At 44.2% G+C, this 18,476-nt stretch overlaps 1 protein-coding gene across 3 annotated transcripts in view; it reads right to left on the minus strand.

The window, feature by feature from the left end:
- Positions 1-1,862: 1,862 nt before the first annotated feature.
- The window catches only part of LOC308325595 (rho GTPase-activating protein 29-like), a 52,660-nt gene continuing 36,046 nt past the window's right edge, over positions 1,863-18,476 (minus strand). For 2 of the 3 annotated variants that reach the window (XM_080778128.1, XM_080778130.1), the window contains 11 exons: positions 17,979-18,116; positions 17,096-17,286; positions 14,731-14,903; positions 12,428-12,553; positions 10,957-11,061; positions 8,540-8,703; positions 7,479-7,667; positions 6,657-6,794; positions 5,548-5,780; positions 4,607-4,895; positions 1,863-3,886 (listed from right to left, as the gene is read on the minus strand). In XM_080778128.1, the coding sequence (XP_080634254.1) occupies positions 2,753-3,886; positions 4,607-4,895; positions 5,548-5,780; positions 6,657-6,794; positions 7,479-7,667; positions 8,540-8,703; positions 10,957-11,061; positions 12,428-12,553; positions 14,731-14,903; positions 17,096-17,286; positions 17,979-18,116 (2,880 nt within the window). In that variant the 3' untranslated portion in view covers positions 1,863-2,752. The remainder of the gene's footprint in view (positions 3,887-4,606; positions 4,896-5,547; positions 5,781-6,656; positions 6,795-7,478; positions 7,668-8,539; positions 8,704-10,956; positions 11,062-12,427; positions 12,554-14,730; positions 14,904-17,095; positions 17,287-17,978; positions 18,117-18,476) is intronic. The other variant, XM_080778129.1, reaches the window with a different exon arrangement.

Raw genomic sequence — 18,476 nt, forward strand, 5'->3', positions numbered from 1 at the left:
CCTCAGTCACAGTGATATTTCTCCATGACCACATTTGATAAACAGATACCTTTACCTTATTTACATTTAAATAGATTGTACAAATAGGTCTGGTTGAGTATAGCCACAGACAATGTCTGCCAGCTCGTGTCTGATGGCTTTTGTCTGTCTTACTTTGCATATACAGTCTTGAGTGTCTGCATGTTAAGGGTTGCAGCTTGCTCCACTATTAATCATAAAGCCTATACAGAAATAAGAAACTGCCACTCTTAATGTTGTTACACACTAACATACATTTGTCCTTTTGTCAGCGGCTTGTCTGCGGTGTGGCATGTATGTGTACAGGAGGCCTTATAGAATGTCAGACACGCCATAGTCATTTGTTCAGAGAAACATGCCCTGTAGATTACTCCTGGCATTGCTGTCTAGTGTCTATTGCCAGACAGGTATAAGCAGTAGACAAAATACCTGTCTAGTGTCTAGAGCATGAACACCACAGCACTTAGAGAGGATACGAAAGACTGTCATTATGTGTCAGACACTTGTAGAGTCACCATATCATTCACACAATAATTATGCACGGCAGTTCTCCCTTACACATTGTTTGTGACACCATTCTCTAATTGTTGAGGCAAGCACGTCTAATCCCTGGAAGAAATGACTGCGGTGCGGCATTAAGTAATTGTTGTGGTTCTGGAATAAGGCATTACTTCATTTTATGATGAAATCAAGTCATGTTACTTAAACACAAAATACACCATATAATATATGACCCCTGAACATCGCATTATTATAATAGCCTTACATTACCTTGATGGAAGTTGCTGCAAGTACTAGCTGGCCATTGAAAGCCGTGTTATTTTCAGGCATTTAAGTAATTTTTACATTTAACGACACAACACACTAATCTTGACCTAAACAATTATCCAGAGTCTTACCTCTAATGGAAAATTGTAAAAATCGTACGACATCTAGAAGAAAGAGGTTGACAACCAAGCAGAAGTAAGGGCAGACATACTAAGTGGAAGGGCTCCGTCAGCTTTGTTTTCTCTCCCCACTGCCCGCAGGTCAGCTGCATTCCTAATCTGATTGCTCTAATCTCCCAGGCCAGCTCAACATGGGCAGGCACACAAAGAGGCAACACTGACGCAGAATTAGGGGGTATCTGTAAGGTGGGCTAGTGGTTGATAAAGAGTCCTATAATTTTGACATCACAGATTTGATCTTCAGTAGGTGTATTTGAGACTACCAGCACTCTTATTGCACCACATATTATGTTGCTCTGAATGAGTGTCAGCTAAATTGCCCCCGACTTTAAACGGGCCTTTTTTTGTGGCCCGTCTGAGACATTGAATGTAGCCACCGTCCGTGGTGGTTTTGTGTCATCATTAGGCAGGTCTGACATGAGTCATCCTCATGTCAGCTCGTCAGAGGAGAGCAGGTGACACAAGTGATTAAGCTGGGAGGAGTAATGTGAAGGAAGGCTTCAGAGGAGCAGAGTAAGACCACTTGAACCCACTGAGAGAGCTCTCTGTGTACAATGGATCACAGGTAGGGGCTTACGCTGAATCTCAGTTAAATTCAGGGATTAAATATGGCAGCGACCACTGGTGTAAATATAGGCTACTATGTTATGATGGCACTGCTGCAAGCACAGGCAAGAGCTAAGCCCCTAAAGCACACGTGAGAGTAACGAAAGCCTTATTGCATTACAACACAAAGGCTGGGAAAAATACACACTTAACAATAATAGACCTCAAGTAAAAGTATGACTCCAGGGTGTCACTTCAGGTTATGAACCCAACCCGGGTTCTCTGAGAACACCCTTTCTTTGAACACATGAAAAGCATTAAGAATCTTCACACAAGCATGTATGGTATGAACTACATTTCTTTTTTTAATTTGCAGCAAGAACTGTCGCATGTCATACTGTATAACTGGCTTTAGTCAGTAATTTGGTGAGACAAATTACCATGACAAAAACGTCATTTGGAAGTAACATATGGATGAATATAAAACGTAAACAGATACAAAAGATTTACATAGAGAATCAGATGTACCAATCACAGGCTACACAGAACTCACTTTGTTTGATAAAACATATTAAAATACTTCCAGCCATATGTATGTACAGTATGTATGTGTGTATATATATATATATATATATATATATATATATATATATATCTGACTACATTAGAATTTGAACCTGCATTGAGTAAGTGCATTGAGTGATAAAACATCCTTTCACACAGATCATGAACAAATCAATAACTGCACTCATACTTAGTAAATGTATTATATCTAAAACATTTAGATTTAGAACGATAGGTCAACAATATCAAATCACTTTCCTTGGCTAGTATCATTTCAGGGAGAAAAATAGATGATAATCTCTTTTAGTTAAATAAACACTAAACATACAGCAACAATGGCATCACAAATTGTTTTACTGCGTACGTGTTTGTGATGCTAAGGTATCACAAACACACAATATTAGCACATGTAAAGCCTGATTTATACTTTGTTGCACATGTGTATCGCAAGACAAAAATAGTCTACAAACACCATGGTACGACTGAGCATAAATTAAGCGTAACACTTTGATGGTTCTTTTTCACAGATCTAGACCAATTTCATTCACTCCCATATTTCATTTGAGGAAAAAATAATAAGTGTTTCTTTTTCATTCAATATACACTATGGCACAGATACATTTATATTTACAAGTTGTTAAAAAATAAAAATAAAAGGTTTGGCTATAATTAAAGTTTCAGACAAAATGTGCCTCCCTGTGTTCGAGCTCCTGCAGCCGCCGAGGCCGCAGTCTTTGGTAGACGGGTTTAGCCTCGCCAGGGCTTGACTCATCTGGACTGCTGGGGGGTGGGGATTGAGGGGGCGAAAGGCCGGCTGAGGCTGCGACCTCGGGGTCGGCGGCGCCGTCTACGGAGTCCTGCGACTGGAGTCGCGTCAGCGGGGGGCTGGTGTGTGTGATGGGGGTGGTGCTGAGTGTCTGAGTGGGGGAGGAGGGCAGTGAGGCGCTGGTGTTGGTGCTGTAGGTTGTAGTGATGGTGGTGACCATGGTGGTCCAGTGGGGAAGCGTCCTGGCCCTGACTGGGGGTTTGTAGAAGGTTCCGGGAGGAGGCTGCAGAGTCCGTGGCTGCCTGAAGGTGAGGGGCAGGCGCGGCGAGGAGCCGCCCGGCTCAGTGGTTGGCTTATCCGTCTCGCTTTCCCTTTTGGAAGTCCAGAAAGGTTTGACAGACACCGCGTAGGGGTTGTTGGGGAGTATGGTGCTAACACTGCTGCTCGCGGCCCCCGGGGTCGACCCGACGACAGTAGCGGCAGGGGTCAGGGGCTTCGCGGCGGAGCTCCCTGGAGGCAGGTTCGCCACTATCATGGCCGTCCGGGGAGTGACGTCATAGTGCTTGTACTTCCTGTCCCATGTCCGCCGATGCATCGCTTGAGTGTCGATGAAGGGCGTGATGTAGTAGGTGCTGACCCTGGACGAACCGCCGGCTCTGGGCCTCTCCGGCTCTACTGCTTCCTGTATGGTGTCTGGGGCGGAGACCCGCCCGTCGGGGCTATCGCTAGCGTTCCGGCTGTTTCTCTCGTTGAGCTGGGCAGGGCCCGGCAGGCGCTCCAGTGGCATGCTAATTGGCCGAGATAGGAGTCTGGAGCGCGTCTGGGTGCGCATCTGGACCTTGTTTGGGGCGACGCTAACGGATGGGAAGTGGGGGCTGGGACGGCCGAACACCAGCGTAGACCTCTGGACGTCGGCGTCAAGGCCGTTCAGCCTGTCCGGGGCTGAGCCCTCTCTCCTGTCTATACCAGGCTGGACTTCCTGCACCTCGTCCAGTATGTGAGAGGACGGGATCACTGACGAATGTCTCTTGAACACTTTGGCACTCTGTAGAGAAACAAACACAGACAATGAGTCAATCATCAATTGGAGGAATGTTGATCCAAAAACAATAATAAAAACAAAAGAATAGGACATTTCAGATATAATATTCCTTTGAAAATAATTCATTAGAGATAGGATCCAACAGGAAGCACGCACATCTCCAGAAATTCTATGAAAATAATTCAAACATGGCTAATAAAGCCTGACGTATACTCTGTTGTACGATGGTGACACCGATTGGAGCACAGTGGTGGACATTCAGACAAACTGACCAACCAACTGACATTGTGACATTGTCCATAGACAGGATGCCCTGGTGGCCTGGCCGACCTATGTTGCACATTTTCTGTCCTGTCTTTCTTAATTGTATTTATCAGATAACTAAGAGTAAAACTAAAAGTGAAACACAATTGAAAACTGAAACTGAAATTAAAACTAAAGTAAAAAGAAGAAGAAAAGAAGAAGAATGCAATACGAACTCAAATTATATAGAAATTCTGTAAAAACATTTCATTCTACCTTTCCTCATAATACCTGAAAAACTAAACATAAAACTCAATACTCATGCACTTAAATTAAATGAACTAAAACTAAAACTGTAATTAACATCAAAATTTACTTAAAAACAGTACAGATGAAAAAAGAATATTTCAAAACTCTGCTCTTCTGCAATGCACCCACTAATCCTGTGTGCACAGCACAGCCCACACCCCCATGGCACACCTCTTTAATGTCCACCAGAGACGTGGAATGCCTGCTGAGCCTCTGCTCCTTCTCCTGGGCGCTGAGGGAGGCCTGCTGGGGGGCGTCTCTGGGGGGCGACTGTGACACGTCAAAGATCACGTGGAAGTGTCGCACCAGCAGCTCTACCATCAGGGCCTGGTACGGGTAGTCCACCAGGGAGGAGAGGGACACCTCAGCGTCCGTCTGCCGCGGCTTCACCAACGTGGGGCCAAAGATGATGCCCAGGTTGCTGGCCGTCATCTTGTTCTCCTCCGCTTGCTCCGTCACTCTGAGGACAGGAGGGAGGCATTAGGAGGATGCATTTAGGGTTGCACGATATCGATCAAACATCCTACTATCTGCACAATACGGGTGAAAGAGACTATGCTTGAACACTGTGGAAGGTTTCCTTTTTCCCGGGTGTGAATTTTGTTTTTTGTAGGCCGGGAATTCTTTTGTGATTTAGAAAAACAAATAATCTCGTGCAGCGACCCATGAAAATGTAAGTTCAGTGCAAGTGCCACGAACATTTGTCAACCAGCAGCAGTCATGTGAGACACAGGTACTTTTCTCTAGTTCCTCTGTGACTGTGCTATGAGGAAACGTAGGCTCTGTGCTGCTTACATAAGTCCATTATGAGGAAGTCTGATTATCTGTTCATCTGTGTTATGTTATGTTATGTGTTATCTTATGTTATGTTATGTGCGGACAGACCTGCTGACAGAAAGACCAAAGACTTGAACGTTGGTTCGCCGAGAAGGCTACAGAATTATCCACCGATTCTTTCGCTGCGTAATACAATTGTGATATGAACTGGTTAGACCAGGTTGTAATGGTGCGTTAAGCAAAACACTGTTTTGAAGCCACAGAGTAGAACAAAGTGGAACCATTCACATTTCCCTGCAACATTGTGTGAATGCTATGAATGGCACGGCTCTCACCTGTGCAGGTGTGCTATGAGGAAGCGCAGGGTCCTGTGGTGGGTGGGAGGCAGCTGGCGGAGCAGGTCTCGGATCTTGAAGATGACTCTGTTGAGCTGGATGCTGAGGCCGCTGGGCTCCCCCGGCGGAGCCGTCCTGGCAGCTTCGGCCTCCTCTACCAGCGCCCTCTGGCACTCCTTGGCCAGGCCGATGAAGTCGTTGTAGTATCTGTACAGGATGAGCGGCTCTGGCAGCTGCACGTGGACAATAACGAATGGTTTATGATTGATGGATTCCCTCTCCTATAGCAAGCCATTCCCATGGCAATTTATTTTATTTCTTTTACGAATTTCATTAATGTGCCACGATGTGACACGTTGAGCTTGAGGATCGTAATTCTTTTGTTATTCACTGACTAAGTATAGTCTAGACAGATACTCTAAGACAATGCTTCTCAAAGGAATACTGGATGACTCGCCCCGGTGCTTGCCCGTTTTTCCTCCCGGAATTTTCACCAGTGAGGGGGATAACTTTGTAATATGCTATTGGCTGTTTGTATTCTTTTTGGAAAAATATAAAAAGATACTCCAGTGGAAAGGCTATATTATTTGACTTATATTGACCCTATAAACAATTTAGTATTATTTAGTATATGTAAGGTTTTGCCCACTCAAATGGTACCTCTTCAGAAAATCCCCACATATCCTACAACAACTTCTGTGAACAGACTTTACTGTAGTAGCTTTTCATAAATTATATTTGTACTTAGGCTATCTGCTGTCATGAAAGTTTATAGTTAGAGAAATTCAAAGTCCAGCCGTCTGCTGTCCAGCCTCTCCCACCCCTCACTGGGGACAATTATGGGAGGAAAACAGAAACGGGGCGAGTCATCTTGTTACCTCTCAAAGTGGGGTCTGAGGACTAAATTATTGATAGTTAGAAAACAATTGGACCCTTACAGGCCTGTAATACTCAGAGTTAAGGAGGTCTGTGGCCTAATACATACCAAACTGGAGGATTGACAATCACTTCACAACTATTTACCTTGTTTTTACACTGCGACTATTTTAAGTTATTAAAAAAAATCTTTCGCCTTGTAAGTACACATCCACACTGGGAATGATGCTCACCTGTCTCAGGTACAATTTGAGGACATTACTGATGTCATGGGGTGAGAGTTCCGACAGCTCCACCAGCTCCTTGCCGTTCTCGAAAGCCTGACAGAGCTTCTCCACCCGTGACTTGGCACCGTTCACCCGATAAATACCCTGTCAGAAGGAACAACAGCATGTTACATGGTTTACATGATTTCTATTGAAATGCGTACCTTGTGGCAAGCTGCAAGCATTAAGGGCAAAAGTATTTAAGGAGTATACCAGCCTTTTTGACATGTGGAGCCTTTGTCACACCTACTTTGATCAAAATTAATAAAGTATCAAAACCATTTAGTTTATTGGGTAATAATTGCCTATTCATGATCGTTATTGAAGTCTTACGCCTCTCAAAACATATCGTCATTTCGTAAACACCTCAGAATCACATGAAACGTTCCACACTATTCTGATGTTGTGTTCTGAATCTGTAGGTGACGGTCCATTGTGCCATAGACTAATCCCCCATTGCCCCATGCATATACTGCACATGCGTATGCGATTTACCTATGGATTATGGCACAATGGGCTTAAAGTACGAAATCCAAGAGAACACCAACATCTTTTGATCTGTTGGTTACTTCCTTTTGATCTACATAACTTCACATATTTTGGTAGTTATGTGATTTTTAGGTGTTTAAGATAACAAATAACAAAATGAATAGGCAAATATATCTCAATAAAGGAAAAAGTGGCTTTGAGGAAACTTTGAATCAAATATAACAGATTGACAAAGCACCCACATGTCAAATAAGTGGTATAGCCCTATAAAACAGCATTGGGACAACAAGTTATGTTTACCTTGATATTTAGCGCTCGGCTCTCAATCTCAGACGTGCACTTTTTGATGATGAAAGGGATGCCGTCTGGGCTGTTCTTGGCTGCCTGGGCGAAGTCTATACCAAACAGATGAAGTCTGCCCTGCAGCTTCTTGTGGCCGCACTGGATGGCCAGAGTCTCCAGACATTTCTTATGGCATGCCAGAGAACACTGGTCAGGGAGGACACAAACAGAGGGAACAAACATCGAGTTAGTTGCAAATATTAAGCAAACGGAATAAATGGGTCACATTTATTTCAAATGCTGCATTGTTTCGTGTATACGTCCAAAACCCAAATATGTACGAGCTGCGTTCGCTTCCCGCGTTTGCGCGTCTTACTGGTTTCTTTGATGGCAGAGAGACACCGGTTTTAATTTACGTAAATGAGGGATAGCTTCCCAATCCAACACATCTATTCTATTTATAAAAAGTGGAATCCACAATACCATTGTGGTCGCTTGAAAAAGCTTCTTTGTTAGTTTCATGCCCTGCTAAGCTGTGTTAGGCTGCCTACTGTATTCAGAGACAATGTAGTGATTAACACCCCTGCTTCTGGAACCTCATGGAACCCTGCTGCCTTAGCCTGCCAAGAGCCATGTCTCCTACATGTGGCTCCAAACTTTATCGCTATGTTTAAGTGGCTGTTCTGCATGTCTCACCCCCTCTTTATCTAAAAAGTCAGTTTATAAAGTTGTTACGGTGAGCTATACATTCCTATAGTAATCATTGATTTTTGCAGGTGTCTCCCTGCCTCCCCTGAAACTACACTTGCAGTGTAACATTTTAGGTTGGGATACCGATTTTATCCAATAAGGGGAGACAACTCATACACCAGCACAAAGGATGAAGTGAAATAAATAAATTGGAACTGGATAAATGATCCCCGTGGAGTTCTCTACTACTAGCTACTCTCAAAATGTAGAACTTTAGCTTTTTTAACAAACCTTTTATTTTTCTACATAAAACGTTTGGCACGACCACTACACTGGGCACTGGCTCATCATAGTTTAGGTGTTATTTTTTAAGTCAAGGTGTGTCTTACCTCCTCGCACTCTGCTCCGTGGAACACGACGAGGCTGTCACACTCCCTGCATTTGGACGGAGCTCTCAGCTTCCTCAGCTTGTGTGTCTGAGCAGCCTTGGACATCTGGGCGTTCCTGAAGGGACCAGGAGAGCTGGCCGTGGCCGTCACCATCTCTGCCAGACCTGACAGCGGGATAGAAACAGACAGGGCCTTGGTGAGGAGAAATGACTAGACAATTTGGGGCTGATGCTGCTATAACAGCTAAAAATACTCACTCTTTAACAATAGGCACTCTGTCATATTTCTGTGACAGATGCAATTGCTCCACCGTCCTATGACTAAAGCCAACTCTATGTCACGGCTGAATTAGAAAACCGGGTCAATTTGAAGGGACCTTCTTGAGAATAGTTGTTGACGATGCGACTATATATGGCAGGCCTCAGTCTATAACTGGAATGGCCAAACAGTATGTCTTGTCATACAGCAATTTAGCACAATACGGTTCAATAATGGTACAATAACAGCTTATTTTGTCATTATGTATTTCACCTGGCCTTATGTTATGTTATGAGTATCTGAATGTCATAGAGTCAACATACCATGTTCCTGGTCTGGTATTTCATGTTTTGGGTACAGCTTGTCCCTGTTCCGCAAGCAGTTCCTCTCTAATCTGTGTATACTGTTTCTATGCTTTCTCCCTGCTTTCCTAAGAGAACTACTTTACTACCAACCAGAATCTTTAATGTACTTCTACTGTGGACTCTGTATTAAAGCTACTACCTTTATACCTTTATAATGCCAAGTGTCTCAAGAGTTTGCCTCAATTACTAATTGATGCAGAATTCCTAGACAACAATCAAGACACAAATCTACGCATTAAAGCCGCAATTCATAAGACCCGGGTCTCGACCAAACTTCTACTACTCTTCCAAGAGAGAATGCACTTTGGTCAGGAAAAATTGGAGCTTATAAGCTTGAGGCAGCACTACTTGTCAGCCAGTACACCAGGGTGTAAATGTGTCAATGGAAGACCACCTCCAACCACTGCAGATGTACAGGGGCGAAAGGACCTGGCAATGGGCCCCAGTGCAAATATATTGTTTAGGCACCCTAAAGTATTGTGGCTGCAGGCTATCAGAAATGACTTTGGACAGATGGAAAAAACTTTAGTTAAACTTGCAGAGTGACAGATTACTTTACCTGGGTTACATCTTCTGATAGTGCTGACATGACATAATAATCCCATCTAGTGTTTCATTAGCGTGACGGAACGTGACAGAATAGGCTACAGCTGAGCTTGTGCTGCTGACAGGCAGCGCATGAACACAGTAACACACATGTTGAAACAAGGTGGTAAAGATACCAAGAAGGAGTGGACAGTGATGTCACTGTTATGCAACATGGAAGTAGTATGGACTTGAAGCAGTTTATAAACCAGTCAGTCAGTGACATCACTGACGAATGCTTGGTGTTACTCTTCCTGCGACCGATAGCCCCAGAAACCAGGCTTTCACCGTTGTCCTGACTCTTTTCTTTCTGTTCTTCTTCCCCTTTCATGGGCCCCTTGGGGGCGCTGGGCCTCGGTGCATTGCACCGGTTGCACCATATTTTTGCCACTGGTACTAGTTCTATTGTATCATTCACAAAGCTAGACCTTAATGATGTCTTTGATTTAATGATTTCATTAAGGCTACATAAACCCAACCACAAACTAAGCACAAACTTATTCTATCAATTCAGTGCCACACACACACAGGAGAAATTTAGGTCAAAGTGAAGCTGCTTCTGATCCTGCAAATGACATTGACTAAAATAAAAATAACAGGTTAGCTAACAGGGAGAGGTCAGTGCGGAGACAGGAACTGTGAGCTGAGGCCCCGCGCCAAAACCAACATGGAGCCCATCTGTGCAGCTGTGTCCAGTGTAAAAACATTTGATGTAAGCACAGTCTCCCCCTGTCTGTCTCACACGCACGCGCACACACACACGCACACACACACACACACACACACACACACACACACACACACACACACACACACACACACACACACACCATGTGGTGCATGGACTGCACGGTAATCTCTCATTCTATTCTCCCTCACTTCCTCTACTTCCCTCTCACATACGAGGACACGCGCGCACACACTCAGTGCGGTTAAGGAGCATATACCATATCATGCGCTTTTAAATGCCTGACAGCATGTCCCCGGTTTGATTCCCGGTGTACCTACCGATATTCTACCTACATATCTTATCTCAGAAAAGCCACCAAGATAATAATTTAAAAATAACTGTACATATAGGCATCACATTCTCTCTTTCGTCATGTAATTCGATCTTATTCATTCTCTCATACAGAGATCTACGTGCACGCACGCGCACACGCACACGCACACACACACACACACACACACACACACACACACACACACCTGTACCATTGTCTGATGGTGAAGGTGGTTCTCTCTCATCGAGGTCGTCGGCAGAGGACATGGTTCCAGTAGAGGGGGTTCTGGGTAGTCTGCGTTTGAAATCACCTGTGCCAGTCAATCAGAATCACACAATGACACTAATGTGATATTGGGGTGCATACTTAGTTTAGACTAGTCATTGGTTAGACATGCGTTAAGAGGTTAGGTTTAGGTGTGCTGCCCCGTGGGAGGTTAGGTTTAGGATGAGGGTTTGAGAAAGGTTGTAGTTGTAGGACTAATGACTGGTCTAACCAAATGACTAGTCTAAACCAAAAACTGTCTAAACTAAGTACTGCACCCGTGATATTAACCCATAAAAACATATCCTGGTTTCAATGGGTTAATAACATATACTGTATATTGTTTTAAAGCAATGGGGGTGGTGGCCAATTACATATACTTTTGACATGAAAAAGTTTGAGAACCACTGATAGAGCAACATGAGTTTGCTTTTTTTATAAGACATTTGTAGAATCGGCCTCAGGTATTAATGGGTTAATGACACCAAAACAGCAGCACCTCCAAGTGTAACAAATGGACTGTGTTGGAGCTGTGTTGCATACAGTAGATATAAAGGGCCGCCTCCATTCACAGATAACAGCACGGCACGTTAGGTTAACCACACGGACATTACAACACCCTACTATTTTCTGCATCATGAATTAAATGACTCTAGTTTCATGTATGTGTTGTTGTGGTTTTCATTTCCTCTTGAACTTCAATGTAGCTTAGCCTTGTTGCCCGTTGTGTTGGCGTGGGACGGCCGTATCAGAGTGGGTAGAGAGGCTGTCTGGGCTGGCAAAGGGCCCTTGTACACCTCCCAGTCGAAGTGTCCCTGAGCAATACATTTAACCCCTAATAGCCCTCCCAAGTGCTCATCATGACCATCTTAGTAGCCATCAGCTGGGTGAATTTCCCCTGCAGGATTAACAATGGTCTCCCCTCATGGTTTGTCTATGTCTCTACGAGAAGTATTTCCCAATCATGGCTTTGGCCAGACTGATAACGTGGATTGACTACCCGGTAGGCTTGAGTGAATCCACATTATGTGTCTGGCCGAAGCCAGGCTAGTATTTCCCCATATTTAGAGGTCAGGTGAGATGTTCTTATGAGCTCATTTATCTATCTCTCTGCCATTATGTACAATCATGCATTTGGTCGATAAAACATACATTTAGCCTATGCAGTGCACCTTATGTACAGTATATCTGACATTTTATCCGGGTATCTGACTTCAAGGTTGTACTTTATTGTTACATCTTGTGTACTCTATTCTTATGACTATCTTTGAAAAAAAAGAGTTGGGAACTACAAAAAATAAACCTGTAAACTGGCGAACATCTGTGAACGTGATGTGACGATAAACTTGAAGTTGAAGTGAAAACCAAGTCTCATATTATGAACGTCATGTCAGAGAGTCAAATTCCCGTACCTGGGCTGGCGGTGGGCGAGTCCATGGAGCGGGACTCGCTGCTCCCTCCGGCGCTCTCCGAGTCACTGCACATCCCGCCCTGACTCCCTGATGCCCAGGCTCGCAGCGGGGCCTGGCCTCGCAGCGCTGTGGGACAGAGCGCACATGACCGTTTACACGTACGTCATGTACAAAAGAACAAACATTGTCCAACGGCAGCATGTGACCGATAGACAGACAGACAGACAGACGGACAAATGGACGGTTCAATTACATCCCAGGAGCAGACATGTTTTAATGCGCAGATATTCCATCCACATAGGGGCAGTGAGTAAGCGACGCACAGCTCAACTCAAAGTTGTTTTGAACGCGGGTGCAGAGAAGTTTCCTGTGAGTCAATAAGCTGTGTGCAGGGCAATTCCCAGAGAGAGAGAGAGAGAGAGAGAGAGAGAGAGAGAGAGAGAGAGAGAGAGAGAGAGAGGGGGGATTTAGGATTTAGGGTTGTGTGCCCACCGCTGTCACTCTCAGGTTCATGACCTCCAACAACAAAAAGAAAAACCTCTTTTGCTTGTCATAGAAATGCCGTAACAACCTTTGTCTGAACAGTGAGGCTCTGAGGTGATGACTAAGTGGTTGGTTTAAATGTGAACACTGGCATACGTTATACTACCCACTCGTGTACCAAAAGAAGGACAGAAATAACCTGACGTTTTCGCCACTCGCTACTTGGAATCCTCAGCCCTGTGTCCAATAAAGCTTGATATATACTTGTCGTGTGCCATAAATAGCCGATCTAGAAGCTCACCTGCTACATTGTGAGCTTGAAGATTAACTGTATTTGGCATACAACACCATGTACAATGGACTTTATGATAACTTATGCAGCAGCCTAAAGATTACAATATCACGCAGAAAAATGGTCCTGGCGGAGAAAGTTGTCTCCTCTGACAAAAACAACCACAAATGTGCCCTTGAGCCAGGCACGCCACTTAACCACTAAGTGCCCTGGATGCGCTACTCAGCGGCCAACAAGAGAAGACTGTGGTCATAACTTGACAGCTGCTTGAGTGTTTATGAGTAACTTTGTGGTCAAATCCATGGTGTGACCCTATGAATGAACGAATGAGTACTGTACTTACATTCTACTAAAAAGACCCCATGAACTTTACCTTCATAAATAAGGATGACAAACTAGGTTCAAATCCTCAACAAAAAATTGCATTTTTTTAATAGTCTTCTAGGCTTTGGAAAGGCAGAGGGATTATATTAATGTTTCCAATACGAGTTACTATTTGATATGTTTTGTCTGTTGTTGTTATTATATTAATTATGCTGCGATTTATTTTACCATCAGGGAATTAATCACTTGGCAAGCTCTCTAATACGGCCTCTGAGAAGAGGCTGTATTAAATAGCATTCCCATCAGTGTGTGTTTTGGTTGGTTGGTCACCCCAGGCAAGCCCCCCAGGTCATCGTGACATCAGCCCCCTGGTCACCCCAGGCAAGCCCTCAGGTGCCCAGGTCACCTGAGGTCATCACGTGACATCAGCCCCCATATATGGTGCCCAGGTCATCGTGACATCACGTGATATCATCAGGGGTGGATATATAGTAAATGTTATATAGTAACTGCTGTCGCAGTTAAGCCCATATATGGAGATCCCTGATGTCTGTCATCAATATTGGCCAGCAACTCATCTGACCTCAAACCTTCAAACCCTTAGATCTCCATATATGGATATATGTCAGAAACTGTTCTGACATTCCATATGTTGATCCTTCCCCATCCATCATTCCTCTTCGATGTCTCCCTTTTGAATTATACCTGTCCATTCAAACTCTAGACGGGCCTGCCCCAAAGTTATTAGTGCACCCGCACCCGGCAGCCGGCGAAAAGTAGTTCTCAACAGGCCGAAAATGAAGGCCTGGCCCTACCTGGGCCCTCATCAAACCCTGTACACTCAAGAGAATGTCCCCGCTACCACCCATATACTGTATGGAGCTGACCTGTTCTGAGATTCCATATGTTGATCTGACCTCATCAAACCCTGTACACTCAACACATGCTCCTTATATGGGTACAGAATATTGATTTGTTCATGATCTGTGTGAAAGGATGTTTTATCACTGCACTTACTCAATGCAGGTTCAAATTCTAATGTAACTTCATTCCATGTTGATCTGACCCCTCATGCCAAAGCGCTAGCGCTCGCCCAGCAGTCTTCCGCCAACGAGGCAGATGCGTGCAAAGGGCGAGGTCGCCTCTCGCCCTCAGGCGTCGTACTGGTTATTATTATTATTATTGTTTGTAGTGTTATTATTACCTTGTATGTCGGTGCTACTGTTGGATCTGCGTTCCCCAATCTTTGCGGGCCGGGAGCCTAGCAGGCTGTCCATCTCATCACCACTCAGGATGTCACCCGAATTGACAGAGACCTGAGACAGGTTGCCATGCGACGAGTGGGTGCTGCCCACTGACCTTTTATTGAACACAAACCTAAAAGGTAATGGGGGTAGAGAAGTAAGTATGGCATACATACATACACGATAAATACTAAAGTATTTAAAACATCTTGTCCTACCACATCGTGTCCTACGTCGTACATCGTGTCCATACTGCACCTTGAATAATGTCCTTAAGTATATATAATGAACAGTAAACAGCGGCTAAGAGACCCTTCGGTTGCACCGTTTGTGGCAAAAGCTTGTAAATAGCTAAGCACACAAAACAAATGTCACCTACTTTTTTACCTGTAAAACTGTGATGTGACAATAAATAGGTCGGTTATTTTCACCTAAGAGATTAGGTGTCGAGAGCTAGGATTAAAAGGAGAGAACCAAAGTATAGACCCTTGGGGGACACCAATCAATGAAGTATATCAAGTTTAAGTGGTTAATGAAAACTAACCACACCTGCCTACCTGGTGAGGCTGTAATGGTGACGTGGCTTTAAGTTCCATATGTGACCTGGCTGTCCCTCCAACATGTCCCCCTCGTGCCTATCTTAGCGTTAACCTTGTCTGACTCCTCCTAAGTCTGACTACACTACATGTAGCCTCAATCAAGAAGAGTGCTATGAAACAACAGACCGCCCACTCTACCACCACCAGAACCCATAACTGGAACAAAAAAAAAAGGAAGCAAAATTAAAAATAAAACCCATGCGCTAATGCTGCACGAAAAAGGAAGCACATTGGTTGCTACTTGCTAGACATTGTTGGAGCTATTAAGTTCAACTACCACCAGCAGTTTAACCCATTCTGACCGGGCACCCATTTTGGTGTTAGCATCATGTTATGCTTTACCTATTGAAAAATAGCAGATCTACAAGCTCATATCGCGCCACCGAGTGGCGCGATACGAGCTTGTAGGTCTGCTATTTTTGAAAAATTCGAAGAACGACTGACATTTTTTGAATCTGATCTCAGGTCAGAATGGGTTCATCAGACCAGTGTGTGTCCAGTGGAAACCTCGTATGAATCTGATCTCAGGTCAGAATGGGTTAAACAACATGAACCCCAGCGGCCCTATTCTTGGCATGTCACAATAGGCAAACATTCTGCAAAATGTTTTGTGGGTTCCAGCTATTTTCCCCAAAGATATTTGGAATTTGATGTAGAGGGAAAAGGGAGGGGCATTTCTGGGGGTCGCCAGCCAAAAACGTTGAGAACCCCTGCTTTAAACAACTAGCTGTGTTTCACATTATAAATATTCTACAGATAGTATATGTAGGAAGTTATAATCATCCGTTACCTCACCACAGGAATAAAAACTATGTATTGTCCACAGTGTCAAGAAACAAGTAATGAAATGACGCTGTTGATGCTATTATCAAGCATTAGCAAAGGATGTGCATGTATGTGTGTGTGTGTGTGTGTGTGTGTGTGTGTGTGTGTGTGTGTGTGTGTAAGCTATTATATGACCCAGCTTTGATAGTGTGAGCAGAGTCTTTGCGGCAGAGTCTAACACTGAGCCAGAATCTCACGCTTGCAATCTCCTCCGATACATTCAGTCCACTCCACAGATATTTCCTGAGGAAGGGCAGCAAATTCAACATGCATTCTCTCTCCCCACATTTACTCACTCCATTCTCTCCCTATGTCTCTCTCTCTCTCTCTCACTCTTCCTTAGTAACTCTCTCTTCCTCCCGGCTCGCTCTCAGAGCCATTGTTGCACTGACTGACTGAAAGACAAAACGTGGGCTGAGAATCGACAGAGCGAGTCGCTATGTCGAAAGTGTTTTCTCTAAAACTGAAACTAATAATACTCGTTGGTAACACAAACTGACGCGGGATCACCTCTGTGGTGAAATCATCCACCACTGTTCAATGTTGTAAAGCTCTATATACTCCTGCTCAACGGTTCTCAGTATCAGGTGTGTTATTTGCATTATGGTTGGGTAACTTGGGTAATAAATTGAATTGGGAATATGCTGTCTGAAGCCCATTAAACAACCGTTTACTTTTTGATTAGATTGGATTAGATTAGAACTGGAGGTCTGACTTTGAGGGAGCTTTTAAGTTTGCAGTTTTGTGGATTTTAAGTAGCCCTGGAAAAACACTTAGACTACATAAGCACAAAATACAGTGGTTTATACACATTTTATATCAGCTTTGGCTGTAATATTTGTCCGCTATTTTCGCTATGAAGTGGTTAACAACAAGAGAGCCTGATAGGTGGCATTCATACCTGGAATTGTCGGAAGAGACAGAGTCGGAGTGTACGCGTGTACGCTTGGGCAGCTCTTTGGGCAGTTTGCGAACAAACTCTGCGTATTGTTCTCCTGGCTCGTACAGCTTGGCGCTCTCGCTCAGGGCCTGATAGTGGGCCGGGAGGGTCACCTCCTGCGTCTGTTGCATCTGGAACCAGTTCACTGTGACCTGGAACACAATGCATACATTAGAATGAGTGAGGGGCTGAGTGAGTGAGAGCGTGTGTGTGTCAGGGCTGCCATCCTTCCTTGATTCTGCAGGAGATTCCTTGATTTCAACCACATCTCCTTGAGGACATTTGCCCATGATTTCTCCTTGATCAAACCCCCCAAATTCACCAGAGCACAGGAAATTACATCAACTATGTTAAAATGTTTATGGAGGAGTATCCATAATGTCACTGAGCTCACTACCTTCCTAGACTACAATTCCCATAATGCTTTGGGAATTGCACTGCTCCTCCTTGTGGATAGGGAGAGGGCTGTCTTACTGAGACAACATGTAGTCCAGGAAGTAAGTCAGCCCAGTGTCCATGACATCATGGACACTTGGAAATACTAAAATATCTAAAAACACAAAATACCCATATAAAAACCCAAAGAAAGTGTTTCTTGTCTCCCAAACATCATTAAAATAAGTTCTGGTTGCAAAAGGGGTGAAGTGTCCCTTTAAAGATGGGTCTTAAATTGCTTCGGTCTGTACACCCACGTTTTGTGTTTTAATGGATGGCATTTCAACCCCAGTAAAGCAAGTGTGTGTGTGTGTGTGTGTGTGTGTGTGTGTGTGTGTGTGTGTGTGTGTGTGTGTGTGTGTGTGTGAGTGAGTGAGTGAGTGAGTGAGTGAGTGGAGCCACTACTTACAGCTTTGAGGGTGAGGTCACACTGAAAGACCAGCTCCCTGACCTGGGCGAGGATGGTGCTCTTGGCGTTGGCTAGGTCCATTCTCCTGACGCCTGCGTCAGCCATACAGCTCCTGTACTGTTCCTGGGCCTCTTCCGCCTGCACACAGCAACGGAGGACAGAGGACAAGCAGAGGAAAAAACAGAGAGAATGAAAGCGTAGGGAGGGAGGAAAGACAGAATGAGAGGTAAGGAGGGGACAAAAAGAACATGGGTGACTGACGGTTAAACATTTGTTGTGCACGAGAATGCTACACACTCCAAAGTTCATATAGCGGTGCCGGCCCACGGCAGGAAAATCTAATAGTAGTCTTCAAGAGACAAGAAGGTGGCTGCACACACAGCTAGCCAAAGTGCCAATATTTCATTTTAATGCAATCAACGTTTCGGCAGATAATTCTTCAAAATCATCTTTATTGTCACATCACAGTTACAAAGTAAAAATTTGTAAAAGTAAAAA

This window comes from Protomyctophum bolini (genome assembly GCF_963924005.1).
Source record: "Protomyctophum bolini genome assembly, chromosome: 12".
Taxonomy (NCBI): domain Eukaryota; kingdom Metazoa; phylum Chordata; class Actinopteri; order Myctophiformes; family Myctophidae; genus Protomyctophum; species Protomyctophum bolini.